This window comes from Electrona antarctica, assembly GCF_951216825.1.
Source record: "Electrona antarctica genome assembly, chromosome: 22".
Classification (NCBI taxonomy): Eukaryota; Metazoa; Chordata; class Actinopteri; order Myctophiformes; family Myctophidae; genus Electrona; species Electrona antarctica.
The window spans coordinates 28,277,050-28,297,745 of NC_136805.1; the positions used below are offsets into that span (position 1 = coordinate 28,277,050).

Genomic DNA, 20,696 nt, shown 5'->3' on the forward strand with positions numbered 1-20,696 from the left:
AAGCCCTGCAAGCAAGAAAGCAAGGAAGGTTTAGTTTATACAGTAGGCAATACAGTAGGGCAGTCCACACTCTAGATATATTATAACTATATGGTCTGATGGCATCTTAAAACAGATTCACTTCCCCAGGGTTGGCAGCTCCTTCGTGCCAGTTGCTTTGAGGATTCACAACGAGACACACAATGGTTGCTCTCCCAGGTCTACCGTAATAAGTTAGAGTATCAAGGTGTTTAAAGACATTCTTAGGGTATGGTATGTACTCCCATTGAGAACACTGTCACTTTCTTTCGCATTGCACTGATTGAAATGGATACTTTTAGAAGATCTCATATTACTCCAGTGCTTGCCGCCTTACATTGGCTAAAGTTAATGTGAGAACACTTAGGTCCTCAGGCAAAGACCTTCTCATTGTTCCTAAAACAAAATTAAGAACAAAAGGTGATAGAGCGTTTGCGTTCGTAGCCCCTTCCTTATGGAACGAACTACCACTACAATTACAATTTACAATTTAGGCATTTAGCAGACGCTCTTAATCCAGAGCGACTTACATTAAGCAAGAACAAAAAGCATGGGAATACATCACATATGTAAAATGCATTTATCGCGAAACATGCGTAAGCTAAGAACGTAACTAGAACATATCTATATAATGACACTATACATATAAACTATAACTAGAACATATCTATATAATGACACTATACATATAAACTATAACTAGAACATATCTATATAATGACACTATACATATAAACTATACATATATGCTATACTATGCTGTAGGCTACATATATACTATGAAGTGCTATGACTACATACAATGCACTTATTGTGCTGTCTACATGACATGCTATAAGTCTGTTTCAAATGCTATATAAGTCTAAGAAGTGCTGTCTAAGGGGGTAGGGTAAGTGCTATGGGCCATGATGGAGTCAAAACAAATGTTACAAGGTGCTGTACAATAACATGAAATAAAACACTCTCCCTAAGAAGGGCAGAGTCTGTCGATGCCTTTAAAAATCTGCTAAAAACCCACTTGTTTTGTAAGCATTTTGGTTCGTAATATTGTCTACATTGGTACTGTGTATTCATAGGTATTTTATTCACTGCTCTACTCTAATGCATTTTACTATTGTTTTGTGTCATTTTATTGTTGATCTATGATGTGATGCTCTTGTTTTATTTCATGTTATTGTACAGCACCTTGTAACATTTGTTTTGAAAGGCGCTTTCTAAATAAATTGACCTTACCTTACCTTTTAGGCATTGTACTGACTGTAATGTGAGACACTGTAATCTTGTGTTTGCCGGCATCTTAATAATCCTTGCCTGACTGATATACTGATACTGTATGTACAGAGCCATACTGTAGATACAATCTATAGATATGATTTTATAATGGCAGGTGGAATGCTCCAGTCCTACAAACATCTTGCTAAACCAGTCAAAATGATCGGAAACCAAAAGCTCATATTCAATTCCCGTAAAGGCTTGAAAAAAAATTCCAGTTCAAAATATTCAAAATGATCACTCACTGACTCATCCCAGGGTCCTAGGGGTCTCTTCATATAATTCCAAATCAAACTGATTGTGTCCATAATATGGACTCCATATACATCATGCAAATCAAACTGATTGTGTCCATATACATGCAAATCGGTACACAGTAGCTATAGTCATGTGATCAAGACGGATATTTCCAATTTTTCATATTCCATCCTGAATATGTGTTTTGAGTTTTTCCATATACTCATTTCCATCTGTTACCGTAAGTGATCAACAAATTACTGGGTAAATGATGAACTATCATTTAAGATGCAATTTATTTTTCACACTATATATAAGAGTTTAATACCCTACATATTTTATAGATATATTGATAAACATTTAAAAAAAAATCCTTTAAGACAAATTATAATCATATTTAATTGCCCCGAGGATGTCATAATCATAGTATGAAGGCTTAACCACAATGAGCAACTATGTCTTCTGGTTTTTCTTGTGCTGCCTACTGTTGCTTTCCCTTCATAAACAGGTACTCATACTATAACTGCTATAACTTAGATTGTGCAAGATTGTGCAAGATTGTGTGTGTGTGTGCGTGCGTGCGTGCGTGCGTGCGTGCGTGCGCTTTTCTTAAGCCAGTTATTGCAACACTCAATGAAGTGACTACCAGGATCAGCAGATCAGAGATGCAAAGTGACTCAATTCCCGTAAAGGCTCACAAATATTCTAAACCCAACTTTCTAGTTCAAAATATTCAGAATGAAAAAACATTATGTGAAAATAATGAGAATAGAATGATGCCCCTTCACTGAAAATAAATAGATGAAGTGGTTGAGGTTCAAATGCAACTAAGGATAATGGTACAAATATCACTGTTTATTATGAAAACAAATAACAAACAACGTTTGTGTGTGTTTTGAGTATTTCCATATACTTAGTCATTTCCATCTGTTAAGTGGTCAAAATAATTACTGGGTAAACGATCAACTAACATTTCAGATGCAATTAATTTTTCACACTGAATAATTAATTTGTCATTCGAAAGAAAAATCAGAAGCTAAGAGTTTAATACCCTACATATTATATATATATATTGATAAACAAAATAAATCCTTAGTAAGACAAATTATAATCATATTAAATGCCCCAATTATATCATCATCATAGTATGAAGGCTTAACCACAATCAGCAATGATGTCTTCTGTGTTTTTTCTTGTGCTGCCCCTACTGTTGCTTTCCCTTTATAAACAGGTACTCAATCATACTTTAACTGCTAGCATTGTGTAACAATTACAGAATTATCACAATTTTACTTCATCATCTTCATAATCATCATAACAATCCTCACCATCATCATACAATTAAACGTACTATTTACATCATATTAAAACAAAATAAAAAATGCAAGCTCCGACAAGTAATGTTTAAAAATAATGTCTGCCCACTTAGATATCTACTGAATATATTAAGCATATCGTTTGTCATAATCTGTAATCGTGTGTGTGTGTGTGTGTGTGTGTGTGTGTGTGTGTGTGTGTGTGTGTGTGTGTGTGTGTGCGTGTGTGCCGTGCGTGGTGCGTGTCGTGCATGGTGCGTGCGTACGTGCGTGGTGCGTGCATGCATGCCTGCGTTGGTGCACTCTTCTTAAGCCAGGGTTGCAACAGTCAGTGAAGTGATTACCAGGATCAGCAGAGATGCAAAGTGACTGGGAGTGCCACTCCTTAACACAGACCTCACCAGCCGTTCACCTGGAAATGGAAAAAAAACAAATACTATTAGCCTAAATCACTACGATAAATAATAGATATGGGATATAAACATTTACGGTCCTGAACATGGTAGGTTCTGGGGTGAATTTACATTGAAAAGTAAAACATTTACTCCAACACTGCTGTATACTGTATGTCATATGAGAACCGTCATGAAGATAAGATAACTGTACCTCCACTCGGCACGTTCCAGGTTAATGGTCCCAGTCCCAGTGAGACACCTGCAGTGTCATAGGACACCTCCCTGCGGTTTCTTATGTGGTAGCCAGGGTAGCAATGCTGCAGGAAAGTAATATTCATATTTGAGACATTTAGCCGAAGCTCAAAGACACTGTAGCCTACTAATTTAACTGTGTCATGCACACGCACACACAAACATGGATACATACAGCAGTGCAGTCCTGCTGGTGTATCAGACACAAGTGGATCTGGCAGTGCAGGTAGATGGTGGAGAAGTTGTTGAAGGTGAACATCCTGAAGGAGAAACGTGCCACGTCGGAGACACCATTCATGTCCAGTTCTACTGTAGTGTCCCTTTCATTAGGACACCTGGACCACAGGGAAGGATGTTGCAATTATTACAAAACAATGTAGCAGCTAGAGGAGTGAAATACTAGTGCGGCTAAAAGAGAGAAGACAAGTGTTTGAGGATGTTTATTGGCTACAAATTGCTGTCTATATTATATTGAAAATATATAATTATTATTTTCAATAATAATGACACAGATTATTTTACTGTGCAGATGCAAGGGCTCCATTACCAGTGTTAATACTCATCACTTAAATCACACAGTAGCTAATCTCTCAAGTACAGATTCTGAGCTATACGCTACCGTATCTGTGGCCTATCGGCAGGGTCATTCAGAACACCTGTATACATTGGGGATTAGTGGAGTGAAAACACAAGTGCCCCACCGGAAGAGGAGGGCTGAGGGTGGACCAACATCCTCACCCTCAACATCCCCTTGCAATACCCTAACGGCCTACCAGTGGTCCCAGTTTCTCCCTTCCACTTTCGCTAAATGCTTGCTCAGCGGGGGAAATGTTGGGCTTCTGCTCTACAATATTATGTAACTACACAACTTGTTTTTTTGGCACCATAGTAAAATTTAACTGAAATTTGAAATTGCTTACTCTCTAACAAGGAGATCCCAGTGGACAGGATAATTGGCGTTGTTGACAGGTGTGGCCCAGCAGGAGTCCAGAACAGTGGCGATCTGTTGCCTGTCCACTCCCTCCGATCGCACCTCGATGTACATCCTCTGGTTTATTTCCATTTCCATGTTACTTTCACCCGTGTAGGGGGAATGGTAGCCGGCGTCCAAGAATGGGATCATTCTCATACGATAGCTGCCCATCCCTGATGGAAGTCTCCTGGACACAATGCTACAAAAAAACAACAACTAATGCATTATATATAAGGTCATCAAAGTTATAAGGTAAGACATGTTGAAATAACCAAGTAACTAATTTGATACAACACAACAGTTAAGCACTTATCAGCGCTTGCACAAAAATAAATAAACAGGTAAAATGCATCAGCATCTCAATTCAAGACACAAAAATATCAGGAACTGTCTTGGCTCACACCTCAATGAAGCTGAACCCAACAGTCAGAGAAGTTAGCTGACACAATTCATGTATACAGAACTAACTAAAACCATGTTGGCGCCTTCCAATGGGAGGATTTATGGGAAATAAGGGGGTTGTGGTGAAATGGGTTCTGGGTAATGGCCTGGGATGATTGATTGATTTAAAAGTTCATTAACAGTTTGTAGAATTGACTCAGAGGCTCTCACCTCTCGATGGGGTTAATGCCGACAGCCATAGACAGAGACTGGCTCAGAGGGTACTCGCAGCTGAAAGTCAGGTGAATGCTCTTCTCACGACTGATGACCCTGTCATGGGGGTCCACATCACCCGAGATGACGTTCTTGTATATGAAGTAGGACCCATTGCTCTATCAAAAGGGTCATGTGAGGAAGCATAAATTAGCATTAATATTAAAAGTACAAGTTTTTATTTTTAGGTTAATTGAATGTGTTCATCACTCAGATGCTGAATACATTTGAATTCCCTTAAAGCTTCAAAATCGAGCCAATGCGCCAAGTATAAACAATATGTAGGGTTAAATACATCAGCATTAATCCTATCCTGGTTCCTAACTTCCTGTACAGGTATCTAGTGCGCTGATAAGTGAGTACTGTAAGCTTTGACGAGCCAGTACTGTAACTACAATATTCTAGACTTTGGACGTATTTACCGAGAGAACTGTCCCACACTGCTCTGCATTGTTATCGAAGTGGAACACCAGCCTTCCATCCTGGAGAGTCCCTTTGCAGGATGAGTCCTTGAGATGGAGGACCTCAGGATGGAAGCCAGCCTCAAACACCTGGCATCGGGACAAGGACATGTTGGCTGCACTACTGGTACAGGAGACAAATGAATCTATGTACGGGAGAGAGATCAGGCACAGGAGACAAATTAATATACAGAGAGAGAGAGATCAAAATATGTTACATTTTATAATGTAATACACCAAAAACAATAACTACAACTATAGAAATGTGTATAGAGTGCAAATCTGTGCCAGAAGGCATATTATGCTCTTATTAATAATAGCAACATTGTATGCAGTGACATCTCTATGTATTGCTATGAAAGTGTGGCATATGATTACTTATCTCTCATACACATTCATTGTCTACCTTCCTCTATCTTTCAAAACACGCACGCGCACAGCCGCACACATGCACGCACACACGCACGCACACACACGCACGCACACACACTGTGAGTACTTTGGTACTTCTTCATGCCAATACGTTTCTACGTTTACTCAAGTAACGTTTTGAATAAAGGACTCTTCCTGCGAGTCATGTATTCTATCGTTCAAATGCAAGAATCTCCTGTTGGAGATGAATAAGGAATGCAGACCCCTATCATGTCATTAATAAAACATCATACTTTAGTGTTTCAGACTCCTGATCCTGAACCTCTACACCCCATGTAGATTGTTCCCGAGTCACAGGGCCCTGATGGGCTGACTTAGTTGGCATACATGTAAATAACAGACAATCCATAGCACTGTTAACCTATCAACACACCTATGAAAGACGTTTTCATCATACATACAGTAGTCGTGTGACCTGTACTGTACCATAGCTCTCGTTGTTGCGGCGATGGTGGTTCTCATCACAGAAGCAGCCGTGGACACCACGCTCCTCCCCACACCACTCATGCTCGACACAGTCCAGCTCCTCACAGGGGTCTGTCTCCGCTGGAGAAAAATAAACAAAACAGGGTAAGAAAAAGTGTAAAATACCGTTAATCCCATTATTCTATTTTATTTTATGTGAAGTATACAAATAAACACAGACAAACAGCAGCTACAAAACACCAAACACACACACACACACACACACACACACACACACACACACACACACACACACACACACGTCACACACACACACACACACACACACACACACACACAAATTAAATTAAATGTCAAAAACTAAATACTGTAGAATAGATGAAAATGGGAGAAAATGGGAAAAAGAGGGGAAACCATTCATCTTTCTTTGTGTTATCTTGACAATTTGTCAAAGCCGTTGTCTGTCTACATACCACACTGCAAATCAGAACGCCACTGGGGGATTTCCAGCCCAAAGACAGCACAGCTTCTCTCATAGGACGAGATAGCAGAACACAGCATGCCATTGGCCGGTGAGTAGAGGCAGAGGTCATAGACACAGGAAGTGAAGAATGGCTGAGGGTCAGAGTGCAGGTGGCAGGTGCTGAACGGCCCAGTAGTGTTGGTGATGATGCTACACAGCTGTGAGTACTCCTCTCTGAAGCGACAGTTCTCTACGCCGCCACCGCTACGGTCATCTGTGGCCCCACATCTAGTAAGGATATGGAGAGGCTCAGATTAAGCCTATTTATATTTCACCGTGTCGTGTCGCTTGTTTAAAAGTAATGCGATGTGTTGCGTTTTAATTGGAAGATACCGTACACTTTTGTTTTCTTTCTTGTCAATGTGTTGACAGAAAATGTATAAGAATAGCTACCTAGCTTCTATAACCATTTGGCTCCAAAAAACTAAATGTAGTGTAAGTGGTCCAGACGCATGCCACATATAGGCTTTGGCCTGACAGCGTGTCGCATGTTCGAGTCCCATTCATGACGACCTTTGCTGCATGTCTCTCCCCTTCTCTCTTTCCTGTCTTCACTTGATACTATCAATAAGGGCAGAAAAGCCAAAAACAAATCTAAAAAAACAACAACAAACAAACAAAAGTATTGTCTATCTATGATATTAACACAGTCCTACCTTTAAGCTTACTACACCTTTCAAACCAACTCGCAAGTTCATATTAGACAATCCAATTGTACATCCTCGCTTCAGCCGTAGGCCTACCACTCATAGCCAGCTCTATATTCTTTACTCTGGAATATACCCACGTCCCACATACTTATTATCACTCAGTAACTTTGAACATACAATAGACTGAGGGACAGCCTTATGAATCAAGCCTCTCCACTGGCTTCTACCATATAATGTACTAAATGTAGCCCTACTTCTGCATACAGTATACGCAGACACGCGCATTTGGTAGTTGTTGTTTGTCGTGTTTTATGTTAGATTACTATGTTAAGTATGTTTAACTTACCACTTTTTTGTTTATTATTTTAGGTGAGAACCTTATATACGGTAAGCCCTATATTATATGGGCTTCCTTTCTCATTTGCACTTATTTCTGTGTCTTTTAATAATTGTTACCTTTTGTACTGTTTTTATTGTGCGGGAAAAAAGGGGATAAAAAGACCGAAAAAGTCAATACATTGACTGATTCATTGGCTCACCCAGTACGGCTAGTTGGAGACTTCCAGCCATCCCCAAAATCGTTGTCATTCTGTGCCACTGTGCCGTCGGGCAAGGCTTTGTCATCCTCAGGGTTACCGTTGAAGTTACCACACATGCCAACAACTCTGTTGCGATGGTTCTGACCCACTATGACCAACAGCGTGCTCCGGCCATCAAACTGGACAATCACATGGCGGGCGTTGACCACTACATAAGATCCATCACCTTCCACCCGAGCTAGACTGCCCACAGTGGCAGGGAGAGACACATCACTGTTGTTAACCTAGAATATAAGAGAGAGAAACATTGATAATGAATATTCAGCCAATAATGCTTATACTGACATAAGCGTTCACAGACACCCTAGAGCAGGGATAGATACCCTAATAATGCTCTTTAAATTTGAAGCTACAATCCTGTTATTTATGAATTAGTCATCTGAATGAATTAAACATTATTTTAACCAATCTGGTAGAGTGTGTTAATAGAATAACTAGCAGCTGTGTTACTGTGTCCCAAGCTCAGTGGCATAGGGTTGCGTTTTCCTCTAACAATGAATTTACCTTCACTCTCCTGTTGGCTCCAATCCTGACATGGGCTGTCTCTTGTTGATTCGACAGGTATATGTCCACTGCTGACACAAATGATACATGATTGCTGCCACGGTGATTGTTAGTCGCGACCACTCTGAACCCAGTTTCAGTGGCAGTGCTATTCACACTCTCTGTGATGACGTAAGAGCATGTGCCCTGGAAATGAGCCAGTGCACCATCAAAGGTGACATAGTGGGGGTCCCCCCACACAGTGCAGGTGGTGAATGCGTCAAAGCAGCCTAGTTGGCCGTTTTCGATCGTGCACTGTTGCATGGGGGGACAGGATACAGAAGAGCAACGCAGATCATTCGGGGCAAAGCATTCACATCGCTGGGAGCAACCGGGTGTCCAAAAAGTCTCCCCAGTCTGTAAGGTGTAAGGGAAAGAGAGAAGCACACTGCACTCAGAAATCATGTTACACACTACCTGAGTTTGCTTTAGTTCGGTTTCATAATCATTGTTTTCTTGTCAGTGGCTCTTATGTTGCCATGTCATGTTAATGTTTTTCCTCTCTGCACCTGTACTGTAAGCTACAGTACATCCTTTTTCTGCACTAGTTATGTGATCTTTGTACTACAGACAACCTATAGACAATCTATAATTATTCGTAACATAGACAAGACAACCTATAGACAATCTATATTTCAATGTATTTTTTGTATTTAAGACTGGTGGAATAAATTTGGAATAATATGCTCACATTTCATAGGGGGCAAAATCGGCATATTATTTAAAAAATATTCCTAAAAAAGGAAATGGAGTTGGGAACTTCTCCTTTGGTCCACCCATTCCTGGGAGATGGTGAAAAAATAAAAAAACAAGTCCATTGTGGGGGTATGGGATTTTGATCTATCACACTATCACTAAAATTCACCGAACAACTGCCTGTAAAAAATAACATTGATGTGGGCAGGGAAACAAATCTACCTTCTATGATGTCACTGAGCATCATGAAGGTACTGAAAGACCCACCCACCTCAGACATCAGCAGCATTATGAAAATTACAAAAATATAATTGTCCGGGTGAAAATCACGGTGTTTAGTGTTCTAGGGTTAAAAATGCAACTTAGGGGTTCAAAGTCTTGCTCGACACCAACTCTGGGGGAGCCTGGGTTTGAACTGGGAACCTTGCGGTTCCTATCCGGTCACTCGATCTACCCCTGAGCCGCTGCTGCCCCGTTATCAAAGTGGAGCTTTAAGTGGACATACTAGTGAAAAGAACTGACTGACTGGAATGCTTACCCCAAAGTAGAATCCATCGTACTGGCAGCCACATCGTTCCACAGGGACACACTGACCTCCACTCCTGAGATAACCCTCATCACAGAAACAGCCCTCAGAGCACACTTGCTCGCAGCTAGCATCGATGCTGCTGGCACATGTGTGCCCGCAGTCTGTGCCACAAAGCTCATAATGGCTGTTTTCTGGACAATCAAGCCCTGCAAGAAAGAAAGAAAGGAAGGTTTAGTTTATACAGTAGGCAATACAGTAGGGCAGTCCACACTCTAGATATATTATAACTATATGGTCTGATGGCATCTTAAAACAGATTCACTTCCCCAGGGTTGGCAGCTCCTTCGTGCCAGTTGCTTTGAGGATTCACAACGAGACACACAATGGTTGCTCTCCCAGGTCTACCGTAATAAGTTAGAGTATCAAGGTGTTTAAAGACATTCTTAGGGTATGTACTCCCATTGAGAACACTGTCACTTTCTTTCGCATTGCACTGATTGAAATGGATACTTTTAGAAGATCTCATATCACTCCAGTGCTTGCCGCCTTACATTGGCTAAAGTTAATGTGAGAACACTTAGGTCCTCAGGCAAAGACCTTCTCATTGTTCCTAAAACAAAATTAAGAACAAAAGGTGATAAGAGCGTTTGCGTTCGTAGCCCCTTCCTTATGGAACGAACTACCACTACAATTACAATTTACAATTTAGGCATTTAGCAGACGCTCTTAATCCAGAGCGACTTACATTAAGCAAGAACAAAAAGCATGGGAATACATCACATATGTAAAATGCATTTATCGCGAAACATGCGTAAGCTAAGAACGTAACTAGAACATATCTATATAATGACACTATACATATAAACTATAACTAGAACATATCTATATAATGACACTATACATATAAACTATACATATATGCTATACTATGCTGTACATATATACTATGAAGTGCTATGACTACATACAATGCACTTATTGTGCTGTCTACATGACATGCTATAAGTCTGTTTCAAATGCTATATAAGTCTAAGAAGTGCTGTCTAAGGGGGTAGGGTAAGTGCTATGGGCCATGATGGAGTCAAAACAAATGTTACAAGGTGCTGTACAATAACATGAAATAAAACACTCTCCCTAAGAAGGGCAGAGTCTGTCGATGCCTTTAAAAAGCTGCTAAAAACCCACTTGTTTTGTAAGCATTTTGGTTCGTAATATTGTACATTGGTACTGTGTATTCATAGGTATTTTATTCACTGCTCTACTCTAATGCATTTTACTATTGTTTTGTGTCATTTTATTGTTGATCTATGATGTGATGCTCTTGTTTTATTTCATGTTATTGTACAGCACCTTGTAACATTTGTTTTGAAAGGCACTTTCTAAATAAATTGACCTTACCTTACCTTTTAGGCATTGTACTGACTGTAATGTGAGACACTGTAATCTTGTGTTTGCCGGCATCTTAATAATCCTTGCCTGACTTCATTTTTTTTACTGATATACTGATACTGTATGTAACATGAGCCATACTGTAGATACAATCTATAGAATGCTCCAGTCCTACAAACATCTTGCTAAACCAGTCAAAAATAATTCATCATCATGATCGGAAACCAAAAGCTCATATTCAATTCCCGTAAAGGCTTAAAAAAAATCCAGTTCAAAATATTCAAAATGATCACTCACTGACTCATCCCAGGGTCCTAGGGGTCTCTTCATATAATTCCAAATCAAACTGATTGTGTCCATAATATGGACTCCATATACATCATGCAAATCAAACTGATTGTGTCCATATACATGCAAATCGGTACACAGTAGCTATAGTCATGTGATCAAGACGGATATTTCCAATTTTTCATATTCCATCCTGAATGTGTTTTGAGTTTTTCCATATACTCATTTCCATCTGTTACCGTAAGTGATCAACAAATTACTGGGTAAATGATGAACTATCATTTAAGATGCAATTTATTTATATATAAATAAGAGTTTAATACCCTACATATTTTATAGATATATTGATAAACATTTAAAAAAAAATCCTTTAAGACAAATTATAATCATATTTAATTGCCCCGAGGATGTCATAATCATAGTATGAAGACTTAACCACAATGAGCAACTATGTCTTCTGGTTTTTCTTGTGCTGCCTACTGTTGCTTTCCCTTCATAAACGGGTACTCATACTATAACTGCTATAACTTAGATTGTGCAAGATTGTGTGTGTGTGTGTGTGCGTGCGTGCGTGCGTGCGTGCGTGCGTGCGTGCGTGCGTGCGTGCGCTTTTCTTAAGCCAGTTATTGCAACACTCAATGAAGTGACTACCAGGATCAGCAGATCAGAGATGCAAAGTGACTCAATTCCCGCAAAGGCTCACAAATATTCTAAACCCAACTTTCCAGTTCAAAATATTCAGAATGAAAAAACATTATGTGAAAATAATGAGAATAGAATGATGCCCCTTCACTGAAAATAAATAGATTAAGTGGTTGAGGTTCAAATGCAACTAAGGATAATGGTACAAATATCACTGTTTATTATGAAAACAAATAACAAACAACGTTTGTGTGTGTTTTGAGTATTTCCATATACTTAGTCATTTCCATCTGTTAAGTGGTCAAAAGAATTACTGGGTAAACGATCAACTAACATTTCAGATGCAATTAATTTTTCACACTGAATAATTAATTTGTCATTCGAAAGAAAAATCAGAAGCTAAGAGTTTAATACCCTACATATTATATATATATATTGATAAACAAAATAAATCCTTAGTAAGACAAATTATAATCATATAAATGCCCCAATTATATCATCATCATAGTATGAAGGCTTAACCACAATCAGCAATGATGTCTTCTGTGTTTTTTCTTGTGCTGCCCCTACTGTTGCTTTCCCTTTATAAACAGGTACTCAATCATACTTTAACTGCTAGCATTGTGTAACAATTACAGAATTATCACACATTTTACTTCATCATCTTCATAATCATCATAACAATCCTCACCATCATCATACAATTAAACGTACTATTTACATCATATTAAAACAAAATAAAAAATGCAAGCTCCGACAAGTAATGTTTAAAAATAATGTCTGCCCACTTAGATATCTACTGAATATATTAAGCATATCGTTTGTCATAATCTGTAATCGTGTGTGTGTGTGTGTGTGTGTGTGTGTGTGTGTGTGTGTGTGTGTGTGTGTGTGTGTGTGTGCGTGTGTGTGTGTGTGTGTGTGTGCCGTGCGTGGTGCGTGTCGTGCATGGTGCGTGCGTACGTGCGTGGTGCGTGCATGCATGCCTGCGTTGGTGCACTCTTCTTAAGCCAGGGTTGCAACAGTCAGTGAAGTGATTACCAGGATCAGCAGAGATGCAAAGTGACTGGGAGTGCCACTCCTTAACACAGACCTCACCAGCCGTTCACCTGGAAATGGAAAAAAAACAAATACTATTAGCCTAAATCACTACGATAAATAATAGATATGGGATATAAACATTTACGGTCCTGAACATGGTAGGTTCTGGGGTGAATTTACATTGAAAAGTAAAACATTTACTCCAACACTGCTGTATACTGTATGTCATATGAGAACCGTCATGAAGATAAGATAACTGTACCTCCACTCGGCACGTTCCAGGTTAATGGTCCCAGTCCCAGTGAGACACCTGCAGTGTCATAGGACACCTCCCTGCGGTTTCTTATGTGGTAGCCAGGGTAGCAATGCTGCAGGAAAGTAATATTCATATTTGAGACATTTAGCCGAAGCTCAAAGACACTGTAGCCTACTAATTTAACTGTGTCATGCACACACAAACATGGATACATACAGCAGTGCAGTCCTGCTGGTGTATCAGACACAAGTGGATCTGGCAGTGCAGGTAGATGGTGGAGAAGTTGTTGAAGGTGAACATCCTGAAGGAGAAACGTGCCACGTCGGAGACACCATTCATGTCCAGTTCTACTGTAGTGTCCCTTTCATTAGGACACCTGGACCACAGGGAAGGATGTTGCAATTATTACAAAACAATGTAGCAGCTAGATCAAGGAGTGAAATACTAGTGCGGCTAAAAGAGAGAAGACAAGTGTTTGAGGATGTTTATTGGCTACAAATTGCTGTCTATATTATATTGAAAATGTATATATAATTATTATTTTCAATAATAATGACACAGATTATTTTACTGTGCAGATGCAAGGGCTCCATTACCAGTGTTAATACTCATCACTTAAATCACACAGTAGCTAATCTCTCAAGTACAGATTCCGAGCTATACGCTACCGTATCTGTGGCCTATCGGCAGGGTCATTCAGAACACCTGTATACATTGGGGATTAGTGGAGTGAAAACACAAGTGCCCCACCGGAAGAGGAGGGCTGAGGGTGGACCAACATCCTCACCCTCAACATCCCCTTGCAATACCCTAACGGCCTACCAGTGGTCCCAGTTTCTCCCTTCCACTTTCGCTAAATGCTTGCTCAGCGGGGGAAATGTTGGGCTTCTGCTCTACAATATTATGTAACTACACAACTTGTTTTTTTGGCACCATAGTAAAATTTAACTGAAATTTTGAAATTGCTTACTCTCTAACAAGGAGATCCCAGTGGACAGGATAATTGGCGTTGTTGACAGGTGTGGCCCAGCAGGAGTCCAGAACAGTGGCGATCTGTTGCCTGTCCACTCCCTCCGATCGCACCTCGATGTACATCCTCTGGTTTATTTCCATTTCCATGTTACTTTCACCCGTGTAGGGGGAACGGTAGCCGGCGTCCAAGAATGGGATCATTCTCATACGATAGCTGCCCATCCCTGATGGAAGTCTCCTGGACACAATGCTACAAAAAAACAACAACTAATGCATTATATATAAGGTCATCAAAGTTATAAGGTAAGACATGTTGAAATAACCAAGTAACTAATTTGATACAACACAACAGTTAAGCACTTATCAGCGCTTGCACAAAAATAAATAAACAGGTAAAATGCATCAGCATCTCAATTCAAGACACAAAAATATCAGGAACTGTCTTGGCTCACACCTCAATGAAGCTGAACCCAACAGTCAGAGAAGTTAGCTGACACAATTCATGTATACAGAACTAACTAAAACCATGTTGGCGCCTTCCAATGGGAGGATTTATGGGAAATAAGGGGGTTGTGGTGAAATGGGTTCTGGGTAATGGCCTGGGATGATTGATTGATTCAAATTTGTATTAACAGTTTGTAGAATTGATGCAGACTCAGAGGCTCTCACCTCTCGATGGGGTTAATGCCAACAGCCATAGACAGAGACTGGCTCAGAGGGTACTCGCAGCTGAAAGTCAGGTGAATGCTCTTCTCACGACTGATGATCCTGTCATGGGGGTCCACATCACCCGAGATGACGTTCTTGTATATGAAGTAGGACCCATTGCTCTATCAAAAGGGTCACGTGAGGAAGCATAAATTAGCATTAATATTAAAAGTACAAGTTTTTATTTTTAGGTTAATTGAATGTGTTCATCACTCAGATGCTGAATACATTTGAATTCCCTTAAAGCTTCAAAATCGAGCCAATGCGCCAAGTATAAACAATATGTAGGGTTAAATACATCAGCATTAATCCTATCCTGGTTCCTAACTTCCTGTACAGGTATCTAGTGCGCTGATAAGTGAGTACTGTAAGCTTTGACGAGCCAGTACTGTAACTACAATATTCTAGACTTTGGACGTATTTACCGAGAGAACTGTCCCACACTGCTCTGCATTGTTATCGAAGTGGAACACCAGCCTTCCATCCTGGAGAGTCCCTTTGCAGGATGAGTCCTTGAGATGGAGGACCTCAGGATGGAAGCCAGCTTCAAACACCTGGCAGCGGGACAAGGACATGTTGGCTGCACTACTGGTACAGGAGACAAATGAATCTATGTACGGGAGAGAGATCAGGCACAGGAGACAAATTAATATACAGAGAGAGAGAGATCAAAATATGTTATATTTTATAATGTAATACACCAAAAACAATAACTACAACTATAGAAATGTGTATAGAGTGCAAATCTGTGCCAGAAGGCATATTATGCTCTTATTAATAATAGCAACATTGTATGCAGTGACATCTCTATGTATTGCTATGAAAGTGTGGCATATGATTACTTATCTCTCATACACATTCATTGTCTACCTTCCTCTATCTTTCAAAACACGCACGCGCACAGCCGCACACATGCACGCACACACGCACGCACACACACGCACGCACACACACTGTGAGTACTTTGGTACTTCTTCATGCCAATACGTTTCTACGTTTACTCAAGTAACGTTTTGAATAAAGGACTCTTCCTGCGAGTCATGTATTCTATCGTTCAAATGCAAGAATCTCCTGTTGGAGATGAATAAGGAATGCAGACCCCTATCATGTCATTAATAAAACATCATACTTTAGTGTTTCAGACTCCTGATCCTGAACCTCTACACCCCATGTAGATTGTTCCCGAGTCACAGGGCCCTGATGGGCTGACTTAGTTGGCATACATGTAAATAACAGACAATCCATAGCACTGTTAACCTATCAACACACCTATGAAAGACGTTTTCATCATACATACAGTAGTCGTGTGACCTGTACTGTACCATAGCTCTCGTTGTTGCGGCGATGGTGGTTCTCATCACAGAAGCAGCCGTGGACACCACGCTCCTCCCCACACCACTCATGCTCGACACAGTCCAGCTCCTCACAGGGGTCTGTCTCCGCTGGAGAAAAATAGGGGTAGAAAAAGTGTAAAATACCGTTAATCCCATTATTCTATTTTATTTTATTTGAAGTATACAAATAAACACAGACAAACAGCAGCTACAAAACACCAACACACACACACACACACACACACACACACACACACACACACACACACACACACACACACACACACACACACACACACACACACACACACACACTAAGGCTGTCCCCAAACATTCAAGGTTCGAATGTTCGCTCGTTAGGGTTGGCACTCGAATCTTAATTAATGGGCTTGAACTATTCGTTTTTTTTTTATTAAATAAAAAATATTATAATTTTTTCACTTTTTTTATTAACTCGAAAATATATCTCGGCGAGAATGCGATATGAGCATGTAAAAAAAAGTAAGTTTCTAGTGCATTCCTGTCAGAAGTTATGATTTTTTAAAGAAATATCTCCTAGTTCTGCTGTCCCATCTCCCGTGCTTGTAATTTGGTGATTGGCCTGCAGCTGAGGTGAATTGAATGGAATGTCTGACGCGTCTCTCTCACACACACACACACACACACACACCAGCATGATCGCTGACAGGGGCCATGATATATTAGCATCACAAAAAGCAGGGAACTCTGATCATTGTTAAGCAAAACGGTCACGGAGGATCTGCTTTTGCCCTGTGCCCACTTCACTTCAATGCGCCTCCCAGAATACACAGGTGGAACAAATAACGAGCAATATACGCTGTTTTAGCTGCCTGCCAGCAAGCTCACGTGAGCTTGCAGATCAGCGGTTTTCGCGGAGCCACTTGACGGTGTGTGTGTGTGTGTGTGTGTGTGTGTGTTGGGAGAGACGAGAGAGATTGATAAAGAGCAGGGGAGACGCGCTGCGCTCTGATCGAGATATCTCAAAGGTTATTTTTTAAATTAATTGGAAACAAATGGTCCGGATGTTCGCTCGGGAATTCCTGCCGAAGTTCGAGTCCAAAAAAAAGGGCTAAGGTACAGCCTTAACACACACACACACACACACACACACACACACACACACACACACACACACACACACACACACACACACACACACACACACACACACACAAATTAAATTAAATGTCAAAAACTAAATACTGTAGAATAGATGAAAATGGGAGAAAATGGGAAAAGAGGGGAAACCATTCATCTTTCTTTGTGTTATCTTGACAATTTGTCAAAGCCGTTGTCTGTCTACATACCACACTGCAAATCAGAACGCCACTGGGGGATTTCCAGCCCAAAGACAGCACAGCTTCTCTCATAGGACGAGATAGCAGAACACAGCATGCCATTGGCCGGTGAGTAGAGGCAGAGGTCATAGACACAGGAAGTGAAGAATGGCTGAGGGTCAGAGTGCAGGTGGCAGGTGCTGAACGGCCCAGTAGTGTTGGTGATGATGCTACACAGCTGTGAGTACTCCTCTCTGAAGCGACAGTTCTCTACGCCGCCACCGCTACGGTCATCTGTGGCCCCACATCTAGTAAGGATATGGAGAGGCTCAGATTAAGCCTAATTATATTTCACCGTGTCGTGTCGCTTGTTTAAAAGTAATGCGATGTGTTGCGTTTTAATTGGAAGATACCGTACACTTTTGTTTTCTTTCTTGTCAATGTGTTGACAGAAAATGTATAAGAATAGCTACCTAGCTTCTATAACCATTTGGCTCCAAAAAACTAAATGTAGTGTAAGTGGTCCAGACGCATGCCACATATAGGCTTTGGCCTGACAGCGTGTCGCATGTTCGAGTCCCATTCATGACGACCTTTGCTGCATGTCTCTCCCCTTCTCTCTTTCCTGTCTTCACTTGATACTATCAATAAGGGCAGAAAAGCCAAAAACAAATCTAAAAAAACAACAACAAACAAACAAAAGTATTGTCTATCTATGATATTAACACAGTCCTACCTTTAAGCTTACTACACCTTTCAAACCAACTCGCAAGTTCATATTAGACAATCCAATTGTACATCCTCGCTTCAGCCGTAGGCCTACCACTCATAGCCAGCTCTATATTCTTTACTCTGGAATATACCCACGTCCCACATACTTATTATCACTCAGTAACTTTGAACATACAATAGACTGAGGGACAGCCTTATGAATCAAGCCTCTCCACTGGCTTCTACCATATAATGTACTAAATGTAGCCCTACTTCTGCATACAGTATACGCAGACACGCGCATTTGGTAGTTGTTGTTTGTCGTGTTTTATGTTAGATTACTATGTTAAGTATGTTTAACTTACCACTGTTTTGTTTATTATTTTAGGTGAGAACCTTATATACGGTAAGCCCTATATTATATGGGCTTCCTTTCTCATTTGCACTTATTTCTGTGTCTTTTAATAATTGTTACCTTTTGTACTGTTTTTATTGTGCGGGAAAAAAGGGGATAAAAAGACCGAAAAAGTCAATACATTGACTGATACATTGGCTCACCCAGTACGGCTAGTTGGAGACTTCCAGCCATCCCCAAAATCGTTGTCATTCTGTGCCACTGTGCCGTCGGGCAAGGCTTTGTCATCCTCAGGGTCACCGTTGAAGTTACCACACATGCCAACAACTCTGTTGCGATGGTTCTGACCCACTATGACCAACAGCGTGCTCCGGCCATCAAACTGGACAATCACATGGCGGGCGTTGACCACTACATAAGATCCATCACCTTCCACCCGAGCTAGACTGCCCACAGTGGCAGGGAGAGACACATCACTGTTGTTAACCTAGAATATAAGAGAGAGAAACATTGATAATGAATATTCAGCCAATAATGCTTATACTGACATAAGCGTTCACAGACACCCTAGAGCAGGGATAGATACCCTAATAATGCTCTTTAAATTTGAAGCTACAATCCTGTTATTTATGAATTAGTCATCTGAATGAATTAAACATTATTTTAACCAATCTGGTAGAGTGTGTTAATAGAATAACTAGCAGCTGTGTTACTGTGTCCCAAGCTCAGTGGCATAGGGTTGCGTTTTCCTCTAACAATGAATTTACCTTCACTCTCCTGTTGGCTCCAATCCTGACATGGGCTGTCTCTTGTTGATTCGACAGGTATATGTCCACTGCTGACACAAATGATACATGATTGCTGCCACGGTGATTGTTAGTCGCGACCACTCTGAACCCAGTTTCAGTGGCAGTGCTATTCACACTCTCTGTGATGACGTAAGAGCATGTGCCCTGGAAATGAGCCAGTGCACCATCAAAGGTGACATAGTGGGGGTCCCCCCACACAGTGCAGGTGGTGAATGCGTCAAAGCAGCCTAGTTGGCCGTTTTCGATCGTGCACTGTTGCATGGGGGGACAGGATACAGAAGAGCAACGCAGATCATTCGGGGCAAAGCATTCACATCGCTGGGAGCAACCTGGTGTCCAAAAAGTCTCCCCAGTCTGTAAGGTGTAAGGGAAAGAGAGAAGCACACTGCACTCAGAAATCATGTTACACACTACCTGAGTTTGCTTTAGTTCGGTTTCATAATCATTGTTTTTTTGTCAGTGGCTCTTATGTTGCCATGTCATGTTAATGTTTTTCCTCTCTGCACCTGTACTGTAAGCTACAGTACATCCTTTTTCTGCACTAGTTATGTGATCTTTGTACTACAGACAACCTATAGACAATCTATAATTATTCGTAACATAGACAAGACAACCTATAGACAATCTATATTTCAACGTATTTTTAGTATTTAAGACTGGTGGAATAAATTTGGAATAATATGCTCACATTTCATAGGGGGCAAAATCGGCATATTATTTTAAAAATATTCCTAAAAAAGGAAATGGAGTTGGGAACTTCTCCTTTGGTCCACCCATTCCTGGGAGATGGTGAAAAAAACAAGTCCATTGTGGGGGTATGGGATTTTTATCTATCACACTATCACTAAAATTCACCGAACATCTGCCTGTAAAAAATAACATTGATGTGGGCAGGGAAACAAATCTACCTTCTATGA

General features: G+C 40.5%; 1 protein-coding gene across 1 annotated transcript; it reads right to left on the reverse strand.

The window, feature by feature from the left end:
* Positions 1-3,104: 3,104 nt before the first annotated feature.
* LOC306915070 (alpha-tectorin-like) lies at positions 3,105-20,079 on the reverse strand. Its single transcript, XM_079492315.1, has 22 exons — positions 19,738-20,079; positions 19,174-19,457; positions 17,935-18,212; positions 16,595-16,714; positions 15,698-15,882; positions 15,234-15,394; positions 14,563-14,814; positions 13,809-13,968; positions 13,599-13,704; positions 13,337-13,404; positions 10,299-10,332; positions 9,986-10,182; positions 8,713-9,108; positions 8,149-8,432; positions 6,910-7,187; positions 6,437-6,556; positions 5,540-5,724; positions 5,076-5,236; positions 4,411-4,662; positions 3,666-3,825; positions 3,450-3,555; positions 3,105-3,255 (listed from the first exon to the last, which is right to left on the reverse strand). Exons 1-22 carry the CDS (start codon positions 20,038-20,040, stop codon positions 3,152-3,154), a joined length of 4,194 nt encoding a protein of 1,397 aa, XP_079348441.1. The 5' UTR covers positions 20,041-20,079; the 3' UTR covers positions 3,105-3,151.
* Positions 20,080-20,696: the final 617 nt, after the last annotated feature.

Coding starts and splice junctions, on each gene's coding strand:
- LOC306915070 (XM_079492315.1), bottom strand. CDS start 20,040: ATGCAACAGTGCACGATCGAAAACGGCCAACTAGGCTGCTTTGACGCA. Junction 16,715..17,934: donor GCGTTCTGATTTGCAGTGTG/GTATGTAGACAG, acceptor ATTTTTCTCCAG/CGGAGACAGACCCCTGTGAG. Junction 10,333..13,336: donor TTGCATCTCTGCTGATCCTG/GTAATCACTTCA, acceptor GAATCCTCAAAG/CAACTGGCACGAAGGAGCTG.